Source organism: Mauremys reevesii, linkage group 10, assembly GCF_016161935.1.
Source record: "Mauremys reevesii isolate NIE-2019 linkage group 10, ASM1616193v1, whole genome shotgun sequence".
Lineage (NCBI taxonomy): Eukaryota > Metazoa > Chordata > Testudines > Geoemydidae > Mauremys > Mauremys reevesii.
In genome coordinates, this window is record NC_052632.1 from 69,604,095 (window position 1) to 69,620,464 (window position 16,370).

The following is a 16,370-nucleotide window of genomic DNA, read 5'->3' on the forward strand; positions in this document are numbered from 1 at the left end:
ATCCACTACTATCCATGCACACCTAGTTATTCCATCTCAGTCATTATCCTGCTCTGAGAAAAGGCCAGCAACAGAGAGGGTTCACAGGCACAGTTGGTTACAAGAGGAGATGCTTACAGCTGTCATTGAGTGTATCTGCAGCATACAGGAGCCAGTAACCTGGTTGGATATATGAACAGATTCATCTAACAATGAAAAATTCTAAACAAGAGGAACAGGTCTGTCAGGAGCACTGCTGGACTAGTTATTGTGAACACATAGTTATGAACACATATTGTGAACACACAGTCAGCAAGTTATTGTGAACACATAGTAATTATTCCATCCTATTCTGGTGTTACAGTATTAAAAGTAGTAACTCCCAAACCCACCCTAATACAATCCTCTCCTATAATTTCATACCTTAATTACGACTGTCCCCATTCTATTCAGTCTGAGAAGTAAACAAGTCCAATAAAGCAGAATGCCTAGCAGTCATTAGTCAGACAAAAAATTAAAACTAGGGCATACATTGGGCATTTTAGCAAGCAAAGCACTCACAAGCTCCGACAACTGCTGTGTGATATGGCAGCCGTCTATATGCTGGAATATTTTTGTTTCAGGTGTACTGCTGTTACACCTAAAAAGAAGCAGTATTGTCAGGTGATAGGAGAGTAGACAGACAGGATTCAGGCGACATAGGCAACATTCAAAATACAGTCTGATTTCCCATGTGACCTGAAAATTATTTACCCTTTCTGTGCCTCAGTTTCTCCTCCATCAATGAATCAGGGTAATTCTTACCTACCATTGTAAAGCGATGTGAGATTAATGGATGAAAAGTTCTGTATAAGTGCTAAGTGTTAATAATCATCAAAGGGCCATGATAGAAATATTCACTTTATAGTCCTTAGTAGCTCTGCATATCATATTTGTGAGTCGCATTTTAGCCTCAGATTTGGATGATCATTCCCACAATAGCCTTTCCATGTGTTTGGATGAAATGTAATTTATGTAACCATAAATGCTAGGGCTCACCTTTGTTAAAGAATAGAAAACAGGGAACTCTTGTCTCCTGACTATACATCTCCCCCGCCCCACCCCCCCAGATGCACTGGTTTGCCTTATATGTGCAATTCAGGGTACTGTGTAATTCAGGTTTTAGAATGCCCTAAGGTCTTATCTACTCTAGAAATTTTGAACAGGAAAAGTGTTGCCAGCATAGTGCAATTATTTCAGCAGAGTTCATTCATGCTTCATTGTTTGTGCTGGTCCATCATGTCCATACAACATCAGGTTAGACCAGCAAAAGGTATGTTGTACTGTGGATAAGCATTTCAGTGTCCTCCATGCTGCCTTCAGGAACACTGCCTCGTGGGAAACTGTCACTGTGCATTATGAGGCAGCTGCTGTATGTTGTGGGATACCTCATTCCTCTCAGGAAATTTTGGGAATTTGAGTTAAATGCACACAATTCGTTCTGTTCCACCACATAATCTACTGCTCTCATGCACCATTTTCAAACTCATAACAACATGGATGTGGCACAGAGAAGAGACTGTTGTATTTTCAAGGCTGCACCACTCAGTCTAAGCTGAAGATGAGTGGACAGTGAATGTAATGGCTAGGTTATTACAGCCATTCATACAACTGCCTGGGGTGCTCCAGTTCAGTGAGTACCAAGTGGCACAATTGGAATGTCATGCGAACCTAGGTCAACCAGCACTAGGGTCCAGAACTTTCAGATGCAGAACTCCACATCCCTGCAGTTATGTGCTGAGCTCACCTGGAAGCAGCAGCATGTCCCTTGTCCAGCTCCTATGCAGAGGTACGGTCAGGCAGTTCTGCACACTACCCCATCTGCAGGGGCAACGCTTGGGGCAGGGGCAGTGTGCAAAGCAGAGTCCCTTGGCTGCCCCTACACGTAGGAGCCGTAGGAGGGCCATGCTGCTGCTTCTGGGAGCCCCATGGAGCAGCCCCCCGACCCTGCTCCCCTGCTGGAGTGCCGGAGTGGGGCAAGCCCCAAATCCTGCTCCCCAGCAGAAGCTCAAGGGCCAGATTGAAACGGCTGGCAGGCTGGATGCAGCCTGCAGGCATAGTTTGCCCGCCCCTGGTTTGTAGTAATTGCAGATGTATGTGGGGGGCAGGGCTGTGGTAAGGCTCTATGGCTGGACATACTCTCTCTGGCTAATGTAAACATACAGGCATGCAATTATCAGATCCAATTATAGTATATTGAATATACCAGTATTGATAAATTGCAACTACCAGATTATCCCTCTTACTAGGATGGCACATGTGTTGCCACAGGGCACTTGCACAGTTGTCTGGAATTCTGGTTGTATATCAAACAGCTCCTGGCTATTGCTCAGCTCACTGTAATCGTCCTCATCACCATGCAATGCCAAGCACCTTTTCCTCATCCCACTGTGCAGGGAGGTATTCCTGGGCTCTGTGGGATGCTGAAGTGTCCGCAGTACATTTTAGAGGTGGAGGTAGGAAACCCTGCTTGATATAGCATCAAGCTATGCATAAAGGGGCAGGGCTTGCGGGAAGCTCCAGACCTCCTCTTGTGCTCCTTGACCTTTTGATAGACCTGTCTCCCTTCCTTTTCCTTTGACTAGCATTGGGTCTCATCTCCGGTGTTCTCCCTGGATTTGAATCACATTTGAAAGATTGGCATATATATCTTTCTTCCTATAATAGTGCCACAGTTGTGCCAGAACATGCTCCTTTCCCCGGAGCCCTAGAAATTCAAAGACCTAAATGCCAGTGTCCCTCCCTATGACTAAAATCAAGTACACTGCTACCTCGATATAACACCACCCAATATAACACAAATTTGGATATAACGCAGTGAAGCAGTGCTCCAGGAGGATGGGGCTGCACACTCCAGTGGATCAAAGCAAGTTCAATATAACATGGTTTCACCTATAATGTGGTAAGATTTTTTTTTGGCTCCCAAGAACAGCGTTATATTGAGGTAGAGGTGTATTTTATATATACTGTGGAGCAGCTTCGCCTCTGAGGAAGTTTTAAAGACTATGGAGTTATAGCCAAAATTATTGAAAAGTAATTGCATCAAGTCATGTTAACAGATGATGAACTAAAATGCACAAAGGCCAATTATAAGCAAGCTAAACTATCATCTGACATTCCTGTGGTCAGTGGAGATTGTGCGAGTCAGAGAACCACGGAGCCCTTTTAGTTTCTTCATCATTTTCTGTGTGTCTTATTTGCAGATGTTTTAACAGAATACATGAACTGTAAGGGTACTGGAAACTTTATCTACTTTACCATAACTGATCATTTCCATCAGTTTAAATACTTGGATTTTATTCACTAAAATGTGTATAGTTTGTAATAGTCAATTATCCTATTTTTAGGTCAACAAATATTTGGAAATACAGATTTAGTCTGAAATAGAAAAATGTTAATTTAGATTATTTTAAAAATCACCATTCATCAGTTGTCTATATTTTGTTCACAGAAACAGCTTGATAGAATGGTGAGAACGTATGAGAGGCGAATAGACTGGCTTTCTGTCGCTAGCAGAAGAATATGGGGAACTGTTTGTGAACTGAGGTATTAATATTGGGCATTGTGGGTCCCTGTTGCACAAGTGGCATCCTAATTTGGCAGTGTTAACTTTGTGCCTGTAAATGAGCATAGAGAGAAAGTACAGAAAATATACACTCCTAAATGCATCATTTGCAGGTAAGTGATGGGTGCATGCAATTTAAGTATCCATTTTTGAAAATTGATATTGTACTGTTCAGCATGTAGGTATATATTTTTATTATTGATGATGGGGTGTTCATTGGACCATAAAGACACAACGTTCAAATATACTAGAAAAGAAGCCATAGCTTCAGTGAGACCAGTTAAAATACACATTTAAATTTGAGTATCAGAGGGGTAGCCGTGTTAGTCTGGATCTGTAAAAGCAGCAGAGAGTCCTGTGGCACCTTATAGACTAACAGAAGTTTTGGAGCATGAGCTTTCGTGGGTGAATACCCACTTCGTTGGATGCATGTAGTGGAAATTTCCAGGGGCAGGTATATATATGCAAGCAAGAAGCAGGCTGGAGATAATGAGGTTAGTTCAGTCAGGGAGGATGAGGCCCTCTTCTAGCAGTTGAGGTGTGAAAACCAAGGGAGGAGAAACTGGTTCTGTAGTTGGCAAGCCATTCACAGTCTTTGTTTAATCCTGAGCTGATGGTGTCAAATTTGCAGATGAACTGAAGCTCAGCAGTTTCTCTTTGAAGTCTGGTCCTGAAGTTTTTTTGCTGCAGGATGGCCACCTTAAGATCTGCTATTGTGTGGCCAGGGAGGTTGAAGTGTTCTCCTACAGGTTTTTGTATATTGCCATTCCTAATATCTGATTTGTGTCTATTTATCCTTTTCCGTAGAGACTGTCCAGTTTGGCCGATGTACATAGCAGAGGGGCATTGCTGGCATATGATGGCGTATATTACATTGGTGGATGTGCAGGTGAATGAACCGGTCGGTGATGGTGTGGCAGATCTGGTTAGGTCCTGTGATGGTGTCGCTGGTGTAGATATGTGGGCAGAGTTGGCATCGAGGTCTGTTGCATGGATTGGTTCCTGAGTTAGAGTTACTATGGTGCGGTATGCAGTTACTGGTGAGAATATGCTTCAGGTTGGCAGGTTGTCTGTGGGCGAGGACTGGCCTGCCACCCAAGGCCTGTGAAAGTGTGGGATCATTGTCCAGGATGGGTTGTAGATCCCTGATGATGTGTTGGAGGGGTTTTAGCTGGGGACTGTATATGATGGCCAGTGGAATCCTGTATGGGTTTGTCTTGCAGTAAGAGGCTTCTGGGTACATGTCTGGCTCTTTTGATCTTTTTCCTTATTTCCTCATGCGGGTATTGTAGTTTTGAGAATGCTTGGTGGAGATTTTGTAGGTGTTGGTCTCTGTCTGAGGGGTTAGAGCAGATGCAGTTGTACCTCAGTGCTTAGCTGTAGAAATGGATCGTGTGGTGTGCCCGGGATGGAAGCTGGAGGCATGAAGGTAGGCACAGAACTATGCCGACATATCTACACCAGCGACACCATCACAGGACCTAACCAGATCTGCCACACCATCACTGGTTCATTCACCTGCACGTCCACCAATGTAATATACGCCATCATATGCCAGCAATGTCCCTCTGCTATGTACATCGGCCAAACTGGACAGTCTCTACAGAAAAGGATAAATAGACACAAATCAGATATTAGGAATGGCAATATACAAAAACCTGTAGGAGAACACTTCAACCTCCCTAGCCACACAATAGCAGATCTTAAGGTGGCCATCCTGCAGCAAAGAAACTTCAGGACCAGACTTCAAAGAGAAACTGCTGAGCTTCAGAACATCTGCAAATTTGACACCATCAGCTCAGGATTAAACAAAGACTGTGAATGGCTTGCCAACTACAAAACCAGTTTCTCCTCCCTTGGTTTTCACACCTCAACTGCTAGAAGAGGGCCTCATCCTCCCTGATTGAACTAACCTCGTTATCTCTAGCTTGCTTCTTGCTTGCATATATATACCTGCCCCTGGAAATTTCCACTACATGCATCCAACGAAGTGGGTATTCACCCACGAAAGCTCATGCTCCAAAACTTCTGTTAGTCTGTAAGGTGCCACAGGACTCTTTGCTGCATTTAAATTTGAGGTATCTAGGAAATGACCCTTTGGGAAATGTTCTGTCTTAAATCCCATGTAAACAGAGCCTGATGTGTATAGCCATAAAGGCTAAAACATTAAGACCCTTCCTGCAAAGCATGTTGGGCCATCTGTACACCTCTACCCCGATATAATGCGACCTAATATAACACAAATTTGGATATAACGCGGTAAAGCAGCGCTCTAGGGAAGCGGGGCTGCGCACTCCGGCAGATCAAAGCACGTTTGATATAACGCGGTTTCACCTATAACGCAGTAAGATATTTTTGGCTCCCGAGGACAGCATTATATCGGGGTGTATTTAGTGTTAAAGCTTCCTACTGTGAAGGCTCAGACAACAAATCTTCCATCCAGCCCCACTCATAGACTGAATCCTTTTTTCCCAAAAAACTGTATATGGAGTTATGAACCACAGTTAAAATGGTGGGAGACCACTCTACTCACCTTTGAGCTGTATTGCATGGGTCAGGTCCAGCATTAGGGTAAAACAAAACACACTCAGTGTGGAATAAGTAAGGGCCCAATCCTGGAAACACTTACAGGGACTATTCATGTGATTAAAGTTAGGCATGTGCATTATTGTTTGCTGGATTGGGACCATAATACAGCTCCATCCCATTATGTTAGATAGTGATTATTTAAAATCAAACAGTCACTGACTAACAATGCTATAGATCAGTGATACTCAGACTGAGGTTTCCAAGCCGCAAATGACTCTTTAATATGTCTCTTGTGGCTCTTTGCAGCACATGATATTAAAACACTGTGATTTAATTATTAACCAATCAGAATGTTTTTACTATGTTATTAACCAATTGTAGTTGATACAACGATAATACTTGGTCAGTCATTTTGCTGTGTGTGTGTGTAAGAGCTGCCAACTAATCGCAGTTAACTTGCAATTAACTCAAAAAATTAATTGTGATTAAAAAAATTAATTGTGATTAATCGCGATTAATCACACTGTTAAACAATAGAATACCAATTGAAATTTATTAAATATTTTGGATGTTTTTCTACATTTTCAAATATATTGATTTCTATTACAACACAGAATACAACTTGTACAGTGCTCACTTTATATTATTTTTTATTACAAATATTTGCACTGTAACAATTCACCTCATACAAGTACTGTAGTGCGATCTCTTTATTGGGAAAGTGCAACTTACAAATGTATATTTTTTTGATTATTTTATTTTTGAGTGCAGTTATGTAACAAATAGGGCCTAAAGTTTTAAAAGTCCACTCAGTCTTACTACTTGTTCAGCCAATTGCTCAGACAAAGAAGTTTACTTACATTTACAGGAGATAATGCTGCTCCACTTGCTTACAATGGCACTTGAAAGTGAGAACAGGTGTTCTCATGGCACTTTTGTAGCCGGCATTGCAAGTTTTATACTAGGGTTGTCAATCGCAGTTAACTCAAAAAAATTAATCGTGATTAATTGCACTGTTAAACAATAGAATACAAATTGAAATTTATTAGATATTTTGGATGGTTTTTCTACATTTTCAAATATATTGATTTCTATTACAACACAGAATACAACTTGTACAGTGCTCACTTTATATTATTTTTATTACAAATATTTGCACTGTAAAATGATAAAAAAAAATAGTATTTTTCAGTTCACCTCATACGAGTTTTGTAGTGCAATCTCTTTATCATGAAAGGGTATCTTACAAATGTATATTTTTGTGTGTTACATAACTGCACTCAAAAACAAAACAATGTAAAGCTTTAGAATCTACAAGTCCACTCAGTCCTACTCAGCCAATCACTAAGACAAACAAGTTTCTTTACATTTACATACTGCTGCCTCCTTCTTATTTACAATGTCACCCAAAAGTAAGAACAGGCATTCGCATGGCACTTTTGTAGCCGGCATTGCAAGGTCTTTACGTGCCAAATATGCTAAACATTCGTATGCTCCTTCATGCTTCCACCACCATTCCAGAGGACATGCTTCCATGCTGATGATGCTCATTTACAAAAATAGTGTGTTAATTAAATTTGTGACTGAACTCTTTGGGGGAGAATTGTATATTTCCTTTTCTGTTTTACCCACATTCTGCCATAAATTTCATGGCTGGGATGATGACCCAGCACATGTTGTTCGTTTTAAGAACACTTTCACTGCAGATCTGACAAAATGCCAAGAAAGTACCAATATGAGATTTGTAAAGATAGCTACAACACTCAACCCAACGTTTAAGAATCTAAAGTGCCTTCCAAAAGCTGAGAGGATTGAAGTGTGGCAAATGCTTTCAAATGTCTTAAAAGAGCAACACTCCAGTGTGGAAACTACAGAACCCGAACCACCAAAAAAGAAAATCAACCTTCAGCTGGTGGCATCTAACTCAGATGATGAAAAGGAACATGCGTCAGTCCACACTGCTTTGGAGGTTATCGAGCAGAACCCTTTCTCAGCCTGGACGCATGTCCTCTGGAATGGTGGTTGAAGCATGAAGGGACATATGAATCTTTAGTGTATCTGGCACATAAATATCTTGCAAAGCTGGCTACAACAAAACAATGTAAAACTTTAGCACCTACATGTGGACTCAGTCCTACTTCTTGTTTAGTCAATCACTAAGAGAAACAAGTTTGTTGACGTTTACAGGAGATAATGATGCTGGTTTCTTATTTACAGTCATCTGAAAGTGAGAACAGGCATTCGCATGTTTTGTTTTTGAGTTGTTTAACAAAAAAAAATCTATATTTGTAAGTTGCACTATCATGATAAGGAGATCACACTACAGTACTTGTATGAGGTGAATTGAAAAATACTTTTCTTTATCTTTTTTACAGTGCAAATATTTGTAACCAAATATAATATAAAATGAACCCTGTACACTTTGTATTCTGTGTTGTAACTGAAATCAATATATTTGAAAATGTAGAAAAACATCAAGATATATTTATAATAAATTTCAATTGGTTTCTATTATTGTTCAACAGTGCGATTAACACTGCGATTAATCATGATTAATTTTTTTAATGGTTTGACAGCCCTATTAATCACATTAATTGTCCCTGTGTTTCCAGGATGTGGCCCTTGCTTATTCCATACTAAGCATGTTTTGTTTTACCCTAATCTGCGGGGGTGGGGATGGAAGAGATCTATTACTTCATAGATTTTAAGGCCAAAACTTGAACAATAATTAGTTCAGTAATGATTAAAATATCTAAACAGAGAGACAGAAATATTGTCTGTGATTTGGGTCTTTTTTAATTAAGGCATGTGTTCCTTGTTTAGGGTTGTTATACTCGTTGATATCTCAGTAACAAATTCCTTGTACATCATTCATATCCAACATTCCTTGCGACTTTTACTTGAAGAACAAATGTCAAACAAGGATTTCTTCAATATTCTAGCGTAAGTAACTGATCAAAGATATTTTTCTTTAAACGATTACCTATAACACATTGTGGGCAAGCAGTACACTGGTAGCTAAATAGAAAAATGACATGAAATGTGGCTAACTAGCTATTGAAGATTGTCAATTATTTAGATTGACATATGTAAAATATCATCTGATTTAGATGGTATTTTACATATTTTTGTGATAGCCTATGAAAGCCACCCTAATTTGCCTATATCACTATTTTAAATAGTTTAAATATACAATGGCCCGTCTGGTAATTAAGGATCATCATCTACTTTATGATGTTTATGCTGCATGATTTTGCACATTTCAAATAACAAATACTGTGCATATTATAGTATTGAGAACAATTGCAAAATTCAAGTGTCAAAAACATCACATTTTAAAAAATAATTGGGTTTCTCAGGTCCCTCCACTTCAAAATCCCTCTTGCAATTATTTACAAGAGTCATAAATACAATAGTGTATGAACTTTGAATAGTATTTTTCCTAGTATACAACAATGCTAAAATTCCCTAATACACAGGTAGGTGTGAAATGTTCCATGGTTTGAAACAGAAACTGATATCGGACGACAAACATCTGTAATGCTAGATTTTATCTAGGGAATTTACATTGTACCTCTTATCAGAGGGGTAGCCGTGTTAGTCTGGATCTGTAAAAAGCAACAGAGTGTCCTGTGGCACCTTTAAGACTAACAGATGTATTGGAGCATCAGATGTATTGGAGCATTTGTGGGTGAATACCCACTTCGTCAGACGCATGACAAATTGTACCCTTGTGAGCTATAATTTGAAAATGTAACTGCTGTTTTGTTTTCTCCAAAGATTTGGAAGTGACATCAAGTCTTGGAAACCAGAAATGGTTCCTTGTAATCCAGAAAATTTACAAAGTGCCTGGAGGTACAATCAAATTATAACTTGCTTATATTTATGAATTTAGTGAAAGTACTTATCCTAGAATAAATGTAGCCTAGAACCAGATTTAACCAGAGAAGTGAACAATTTTGAAGATTTAAAAAGTTTAGTATGATGTGCTGTACTATGGTTTGTGTAGTTCTACTCTGAAAAATGACTTGTGAAAACATCATGATAGCATTTAATATTTAGTGTGTTGAAATTATTTCCATATCATATGTGCTCCATTTAGAAGTGTATATACTGGTACCACTCTGCATGCCAAATTATGCCCTCACTGACCCTATGCAGTCCCATTGTCTTCAGAAAACCTGCACAGATGTAACTGAGTGGAATTTAGTAAACAGTTCTGTTGATGTATGAGTGTAGAATTATGAGTTAACATGGAATTTCATATTACAGCTTTCCAATATAATGTGCATTAATAATCCTTCTGCCTTAAAACTGTGCCTTGACCCTTTTCAGAGCGGCTAGTTTGCTGCTGTGGCTGCAGTACAAAAATTAGGCTAGTCCACTTGGGCCATTGTATCATTGGACTGTGCTGAGTGTCATAATTCAAAAGCCATTTCTATATTCCAGTGCATCACTGTGAGATTTTAGTTTGAGATGGTGGGTTTAGTGACTTTTATTGCTTCTTTGCATTCTGATTATTAGTAAAACTCTCTTTCTAGATGGGTGTTGAGCCTGCAGTGCAAAGGTAGTAGAAATTTCATGAGTGCTCTAAGAAGAGCAGTGGAAGTAGACCTCAAAGATAAAGACAAATATGTATCTCAAGGACTTTATCTGCTTACCACTGGAGTTCCTGACCAGGAGATGGTGGGTATCAATACAAAATTTTGCATGTTCTTTGTAAATATTTATTGCTTATTCAGAATTAATCTCAAACTTTTTTCAGCTGCCTTCTGTAGTTTGGTGATAGAACACTTATCTTTCATATAAGTAAGCCCATCAACCATACCAGGATCTGTGACTTCACCTCCTGAAATTATTCATTCTTATATAACTCAAGGCAGGAAATATTGCTGGGTGAATCTCAAAAGGTTCTGTATGTTTTTCTGTGACCCATCCCGCAACACTCACTGGCACTGTAGATTCCTTTTCTAGTGACAGCAGGATCTTCCTTGCCCACTCCTGCCTTTATTTGGCAAATTTTCATCAACCCCCACCCCTCCTCCCCCCCGCCCCTTCTGCAGGAGAAGACAACAGTCCACTCCCTCTTCAGCCAGGCCACACCTCCTTCTCCAGACAGAAGAGGATTTAAATTATAAGGAGAAATCTCTCATCAGTTCTGTAGCTAATTCTAGAGTACATTTACTTAAAGTTAAGCTCAGTGGGTCAGATCCTCAGTGGCTATGAAGGGATACAGTGACTTCAGTGGAGTGATATTGATTTACACCAGCTGGCCCTGCAGGTCAAAAAATAGTCACTCTTCTGAGGTTGATGGTGGTAGCCTTTCTTTTTGTCTTGTAGCATGCAGTTAGTACTTACGTGGCCGATGTCTGTGGCGGTTGTGATTTGCAGCTTCATGTCTGTCTGTTCAGTATAAATGGTTTTGACCCCAGTGGCATTATTCCATCTCGTTATGCCAGTCCAAATGAAACTGCCAGCACATTTAGAGAAATAGCACATGCTGCCAATGGAAGGTTTCATTGGTTTGGAGAAACAGGTATGTTTTTTAACTTTCATCTTAATACATTCCTCCTCTATTGGGCAAGTCTGTAATGCACTATTACATGCAACTGTTTCCTGAGATAAATATCTAAACACAAGGTAAAGGAGAAGCTATTATACTGGCACTGAAATAGACAGAGTACTCATCCCAGTTAAGGCTTCTAGGTGCTACTGCAATATAAAAGTTTAATAATGATGCAGGATTTCTTTACTTGAGTATTTTAGAACCTACCGTATATACTCGTTCATAAGCAGAAATTTTAGTAAAAAAGGGAAGCACCAGAGAAGGGGTGTTGACATATGAATGGGTATAGAGAGGGAGAGATGGGACACAGCCCCTCCCCCCAACAGAGGGAGCAAGGAGAGGTAGCACAGCCTGCAGAGCCAGAAGGGAAGAGATGGGGCCAGAGTCTCTCCGCTTCTGGCCACGCTGCTCTCCCCCCAGCCTCCAAAGCAGCCGTAGCTCCGGGGCTGGCAGGCTGCAGCCATGCCGCCTGGCCCGCTAGAGCACTCTGCGGCTGTGCCACCCGGCCCAGCCCGCTGGAACATGCTGCGGCCATGGCACCCGGTCTGGCCTGCCGAAGCAGGGTGCAGTTGCACTGCCTAGCCTGCCGGAGCAGGTCCAGCCAGCCCAGACACATCCTACCCAGATAAGGTAGGAAGGGATGGAATGGGGAGAGTGTGGGGGTCCCAGGGTAGGGGTGGGGTCATGAGGGGGTGGTCATAGGGGTTACTCCTCTGACTCCCAGCTTCTCCCCCCAAAAAAATTTCCCCACCAGTTGCTGTCCCGGCCCGTCAGGGTAAGCAGCTGGCGCATTGGGACACTTTGTTTACTTGGGTTTACCTCCGTGCCTGCAGACACTTGAGGTAAACCATCTCGGCCTGCCAGCGGCTTATCCTGATGGCCCGGGAGCCAAAGTTTGCTGACCCCTGAATTATAGGGTCGGTTTATGAATGAGTCATACAAATTTTCCATTTTTACTTATCCATCTTGGGGGGGGGGGTGTCTATGTAGGGATATTAAAGAAGGTTTATATTAAACATGGTTTATATGAGAAATGATTTATTGATTTATTGTTAATTGATACTTTATAACTTAAGGTTTATGTTAGAAGTAAATTTGTGATTCCCAACATTTAGCCTCTAACCTGCAAGCCACCATCTGTGTCTGTGGGAAGCCTGCTCAAAGAAATACTTTGTATAAAACTTGTTAAACATTAATTAACTCTAAGGGTATGGCTACACTTGAAAGTTGCAGCGCTGGGAGTTACAGCGCTGGTCATGCAGCTGTGTAGGGCCAGCGCTGGAGTGTGGCCACACTGACAGCTACCAGCGCTGCAGTGTGGCCACACTTGCAGCACTTTCCAGCGCTGTATTGAGAGGTGCATTGTGGGCAGCTATCCCACAGAGCACCTCGTCCCATTTTGGCGCTGAGTATTGTGGGAAGGGGAAGGAAGTGTGCGGGTCATTCCGCTTCCTGTGCCAACGCCCCGTGGTGCATCGCTTCACATCCCAGCATTCACTCTTTCCGGCAACGTTTGGCGCCATTGTGAGTGTCTTTCTGTTTTACTCTCTGTGTGTGAATCGCGATTTCTGTGGCAAATGGAGCCCGAGCTGCTGAGGACTGTGCTGATGAATGTCGCCAGCACAACACGTTTGGCAGTCGAGCTATTCCTTCAGCTCCAAAGTGACAGTGAGGAGTCTGACGATGATATCGATATCGATTCTCCTGCCGCGTGTGACACTAAAGTGCTTGTGGCATTCACGGAAATGCTCAGCACCGTTGAACACCGCTTTTGGGCTCGGGAAACAAGCAGTGACTGGTGGGATCACATCGTCATGGAAGTCAGGGATGACAAGCAGTGGCTGCAGAACTTTCGTATGAGAAAAGCCACTTTCATGGGACTGTGTGCTGAGCTCGCCCCCACTCTGCGGCGCAAGGACACAAGATTGAGAGCTGCCCTGACGGTGGAAAAGCGGGTGGCTATTGCAGTCTGGAAGCTGGCAACTCCAGACAGCTACCGGTCGGTCGGGAACCAGTTTGGAGTGGGAAAGTCGACCGTTGGAATCGTTTTGATGCAAGTTTGCAAGGCAATTAATCGCATCCTGCTAAGAAAGACCGTGACTCTGGGGAGCGTGCAGGACATTGTGGATGGCTTTGCACAAATGGGTTTCCCTAACTGTGGAGGGGCGATAGATGGGACGCATATTCCTATTCTGCCCCCCCCCCCACCTGGCATCAGAGTACGTTAATCGTAAGGGGTATTTCTCTATGGTTCTCCAGGCGCTTGTGGATCACCGGGCGTTTCATTGACATTTACACAGGCTGGCCTGGAAAGGTGCATGATGCACGCATCTTCGGAACAGTGGCCTGTTCAGGAAGATGCAGGCAGGGACTTTTTCCCAGACAGGAAGATCACAGTAGGGGACGTCGAAATGCCCATTGTGATCCTTGGAGACCCGCTTACCCGTTACTGCCTTGGCTCATGAAACCCTATACAGGGAAGCTTGACAGGAGCAAGGACCGGTTCAACTACAGGCTGAGCCGGTGCAGAATGACTGTGGAGTGTGCTTTTGGCCGTTTAAAAGCACGCTGGCGTTCCTTGTATGGGAGGCTAGACTTGGGGAAAGCAGCATCCCGCGGTTATATGCGCTTGCTGTACCCTCCATAATATTTGTGAAGGGAAGGGTGAAACATTCAGTCAGGCATGGACCACCGAGGTTCAAGTCCTGGAGGCTGAATATGCACAGCCAGAGAGCAGGGCTAATAGAGAGGCCCAGCACAGGGCTTCAAGGATTAGGGATGCCTTGAGGGAACAATTTGAGGCTGAAAGCCAACAGTAATGTTTGCTGCCTTGCATGGGAGTGAATTGCACTGCTTACACTGTTATTCTATTATCCCTAAAATGATTTGCAGTGCCTCTTTCTTTACTGGGCTAAGGTATCTTTCACTATCTGCTATAATAAAGACTGTTTTCAAAGCCAAGAATTGTTTTATTGGAAAAAAAAAACTTCCTTGACAGACAGACAGACACACAACATTTCATGAACACAAGAGGACAGGGGTGTGGGTTGGTGAACTGTACAGTCACAAGTTTGCATATGTCCTGTCTGGAGTGCTGTTTAATGAATCCTGCACTTCAGGGTGCATATACTGCATGGTGATGGGGGTTGAATGCAGAGGGTAAGGGTGGTAGGTATCAGGGCTGGTTGGTGATCGTACAGGTGTTGGAGGCAGCTGGTGGTGGTAAGAACCTGGATGCTGGGGAAAGGGGGTTTGAGCTGACATTGGGGCACAAGGCAAAAAGCTTTGGGACGGGGGGGGCTGTGGGGCAGCACGGGACTGCTCTGCCTGCATGGCTACGATAGCCTGGAGAGAGTCCGCTTGGCGCGACAGGATCTCTAGCAGCTGGTTTGTGCTTTTCCTCTTTGCCACAGCGTTTCTACGCCAATGTCTCTGGCGGATCATGCTTTCCTTTTCTCTCCACTCCTGCCAGGTTTTACTCTCTCTAGCAGAGTGATGAAGAACAGTTTTCAACATGTCCTCCTTGCTCTTTCGGGGATTTTTCCTCAAATTGTGCAGCCTCTGTGCTGTGGTACATCTGCTCAGTCCAGCATTCAAGGTCACTGTAGAAAGCCAGAAATGACAACATTTAACAGGGCAGCATTGTATTCACTATCTCCAGACATTAATTGATACACTGAGTCCTCACTTTAGCATTCTTTTACCACACACATAACACAACAGAAGCCACGAAATGGTGAGTGAGGGGTGCTTATAGAGGGAGAAGTGGGGTGCTGGCTGCTTCGGGTAATCTGGAGTGATAGAGGGGTTGAGTGAAGATGGGGGATGAAGAGGGGATGAGTGAAGAATGTGGATTCCGCCCTGGACCCTATGCGGGTTGCCTGTGTTCAGCAATGGTGCCCCCACCCCTCGCGGCACAGTGGCGCGGACGCGTCAGCGTGACTGGGACAAGGAACACAGTGGCTCTCCCTATAAACCTGCGCAGGCATATTGCCCACGCTCTGGCTGAAACTTTTGCTGAGATCACTGCAGCCGATTACCGCGACGTGATAGACCACATCAATGGGCTATTCCACATCTAGGCTGGCATGCATGCAGCCCTAAACCCCCTTCCTCTCCAGAAACATTTCCACCCAGAAAATAAAAGCCGCTTACCGGTAACCCGCTCCTCTGCTTGTCCTTCTGCAACTACTGGCTGCTGCGATTTGGTACTTTCCTCCTGGCTTGAGAAGAGCTCCTGGCTGCATGCCTCTTGGGAGTCTGGGGTGTCTTCCCCCATCCCAGTAGCTTCACTCGCGTTTTCCTCCCCCCCCCCGCCACCTCCGCATCCGCCTCCGCCTCCTCCTCCTGTCCCCCAGCCTGCTCAGAAGTGTCCATCGTTGTCCTGGGATTGGCAGTGGGGTCACCCCCAAGTATCGCGTCCATCTCCCTGTAAAAACGGCAGGTCGTGGGGGCAGCTCCGGATCGGCGATTCCCCTCGCGGGCTTTGTAATAGGCACTCGGCAGCTCTTTAACTTTCACCCTGCATTGTAGTGCGTCCCGATCATGGCCCCTATCCAGCATGGACCTTGATACCTGCTCAAAGATATCGTAATTCCTACAGCTGGAGCGCAGCTGGGACTTCACAGCTTCCTCCGCCCAAACACTAATGAGGTCCTGCAATTCGCCAGTGCTCCATGCTGGGGCTCGTTT

General features: G+C 43.3%; 1 protein-coding gene across 2 annotated transcripts in view; it reads left to right on the top strand.

The window, feature by feature from the left end:
* The window catches only part of VWA3A (von Willebrand factor A domain containing 3A), a 72,176-nt gene that overhangs the window by 33,985 nt on the left and 21,821 nt on the right, over nucleotides 1–16,370 (top strand). For both annotated transcript variants that reach the window (XR_005585402.1, XM_039491027.1), the window contains exons 16-20: nucleotides 3,470–3,564; nucleotides 8,936–9,055; nucleotides 9,893–9,967; nucleotides 10,654–10,798; nucleotides 11,453–11,648. Coding sequence is in view for 1 of the 2 variants with exons in the window: in XM_039491027.1 (XP_039346961.1) it covers nucleotides 3,470–3,564; nucleotides 8,936–9,055; nucleotides 9,893–9,967; nucleotides 10,654–10,798; nucleotides 11,453–11,648 (631 nt within the window). In the remaining variant the exon portion in view is untranslated. The remainder of the gene's footprint in view (nucleotides 1–3,469; nucleotides 3,565–8,935; nucleotides 9,056–9,892; nucleotides 9,968–10,653; nucleotides 10,799–11,452; nucleotides 11,649–16,370) is intronic.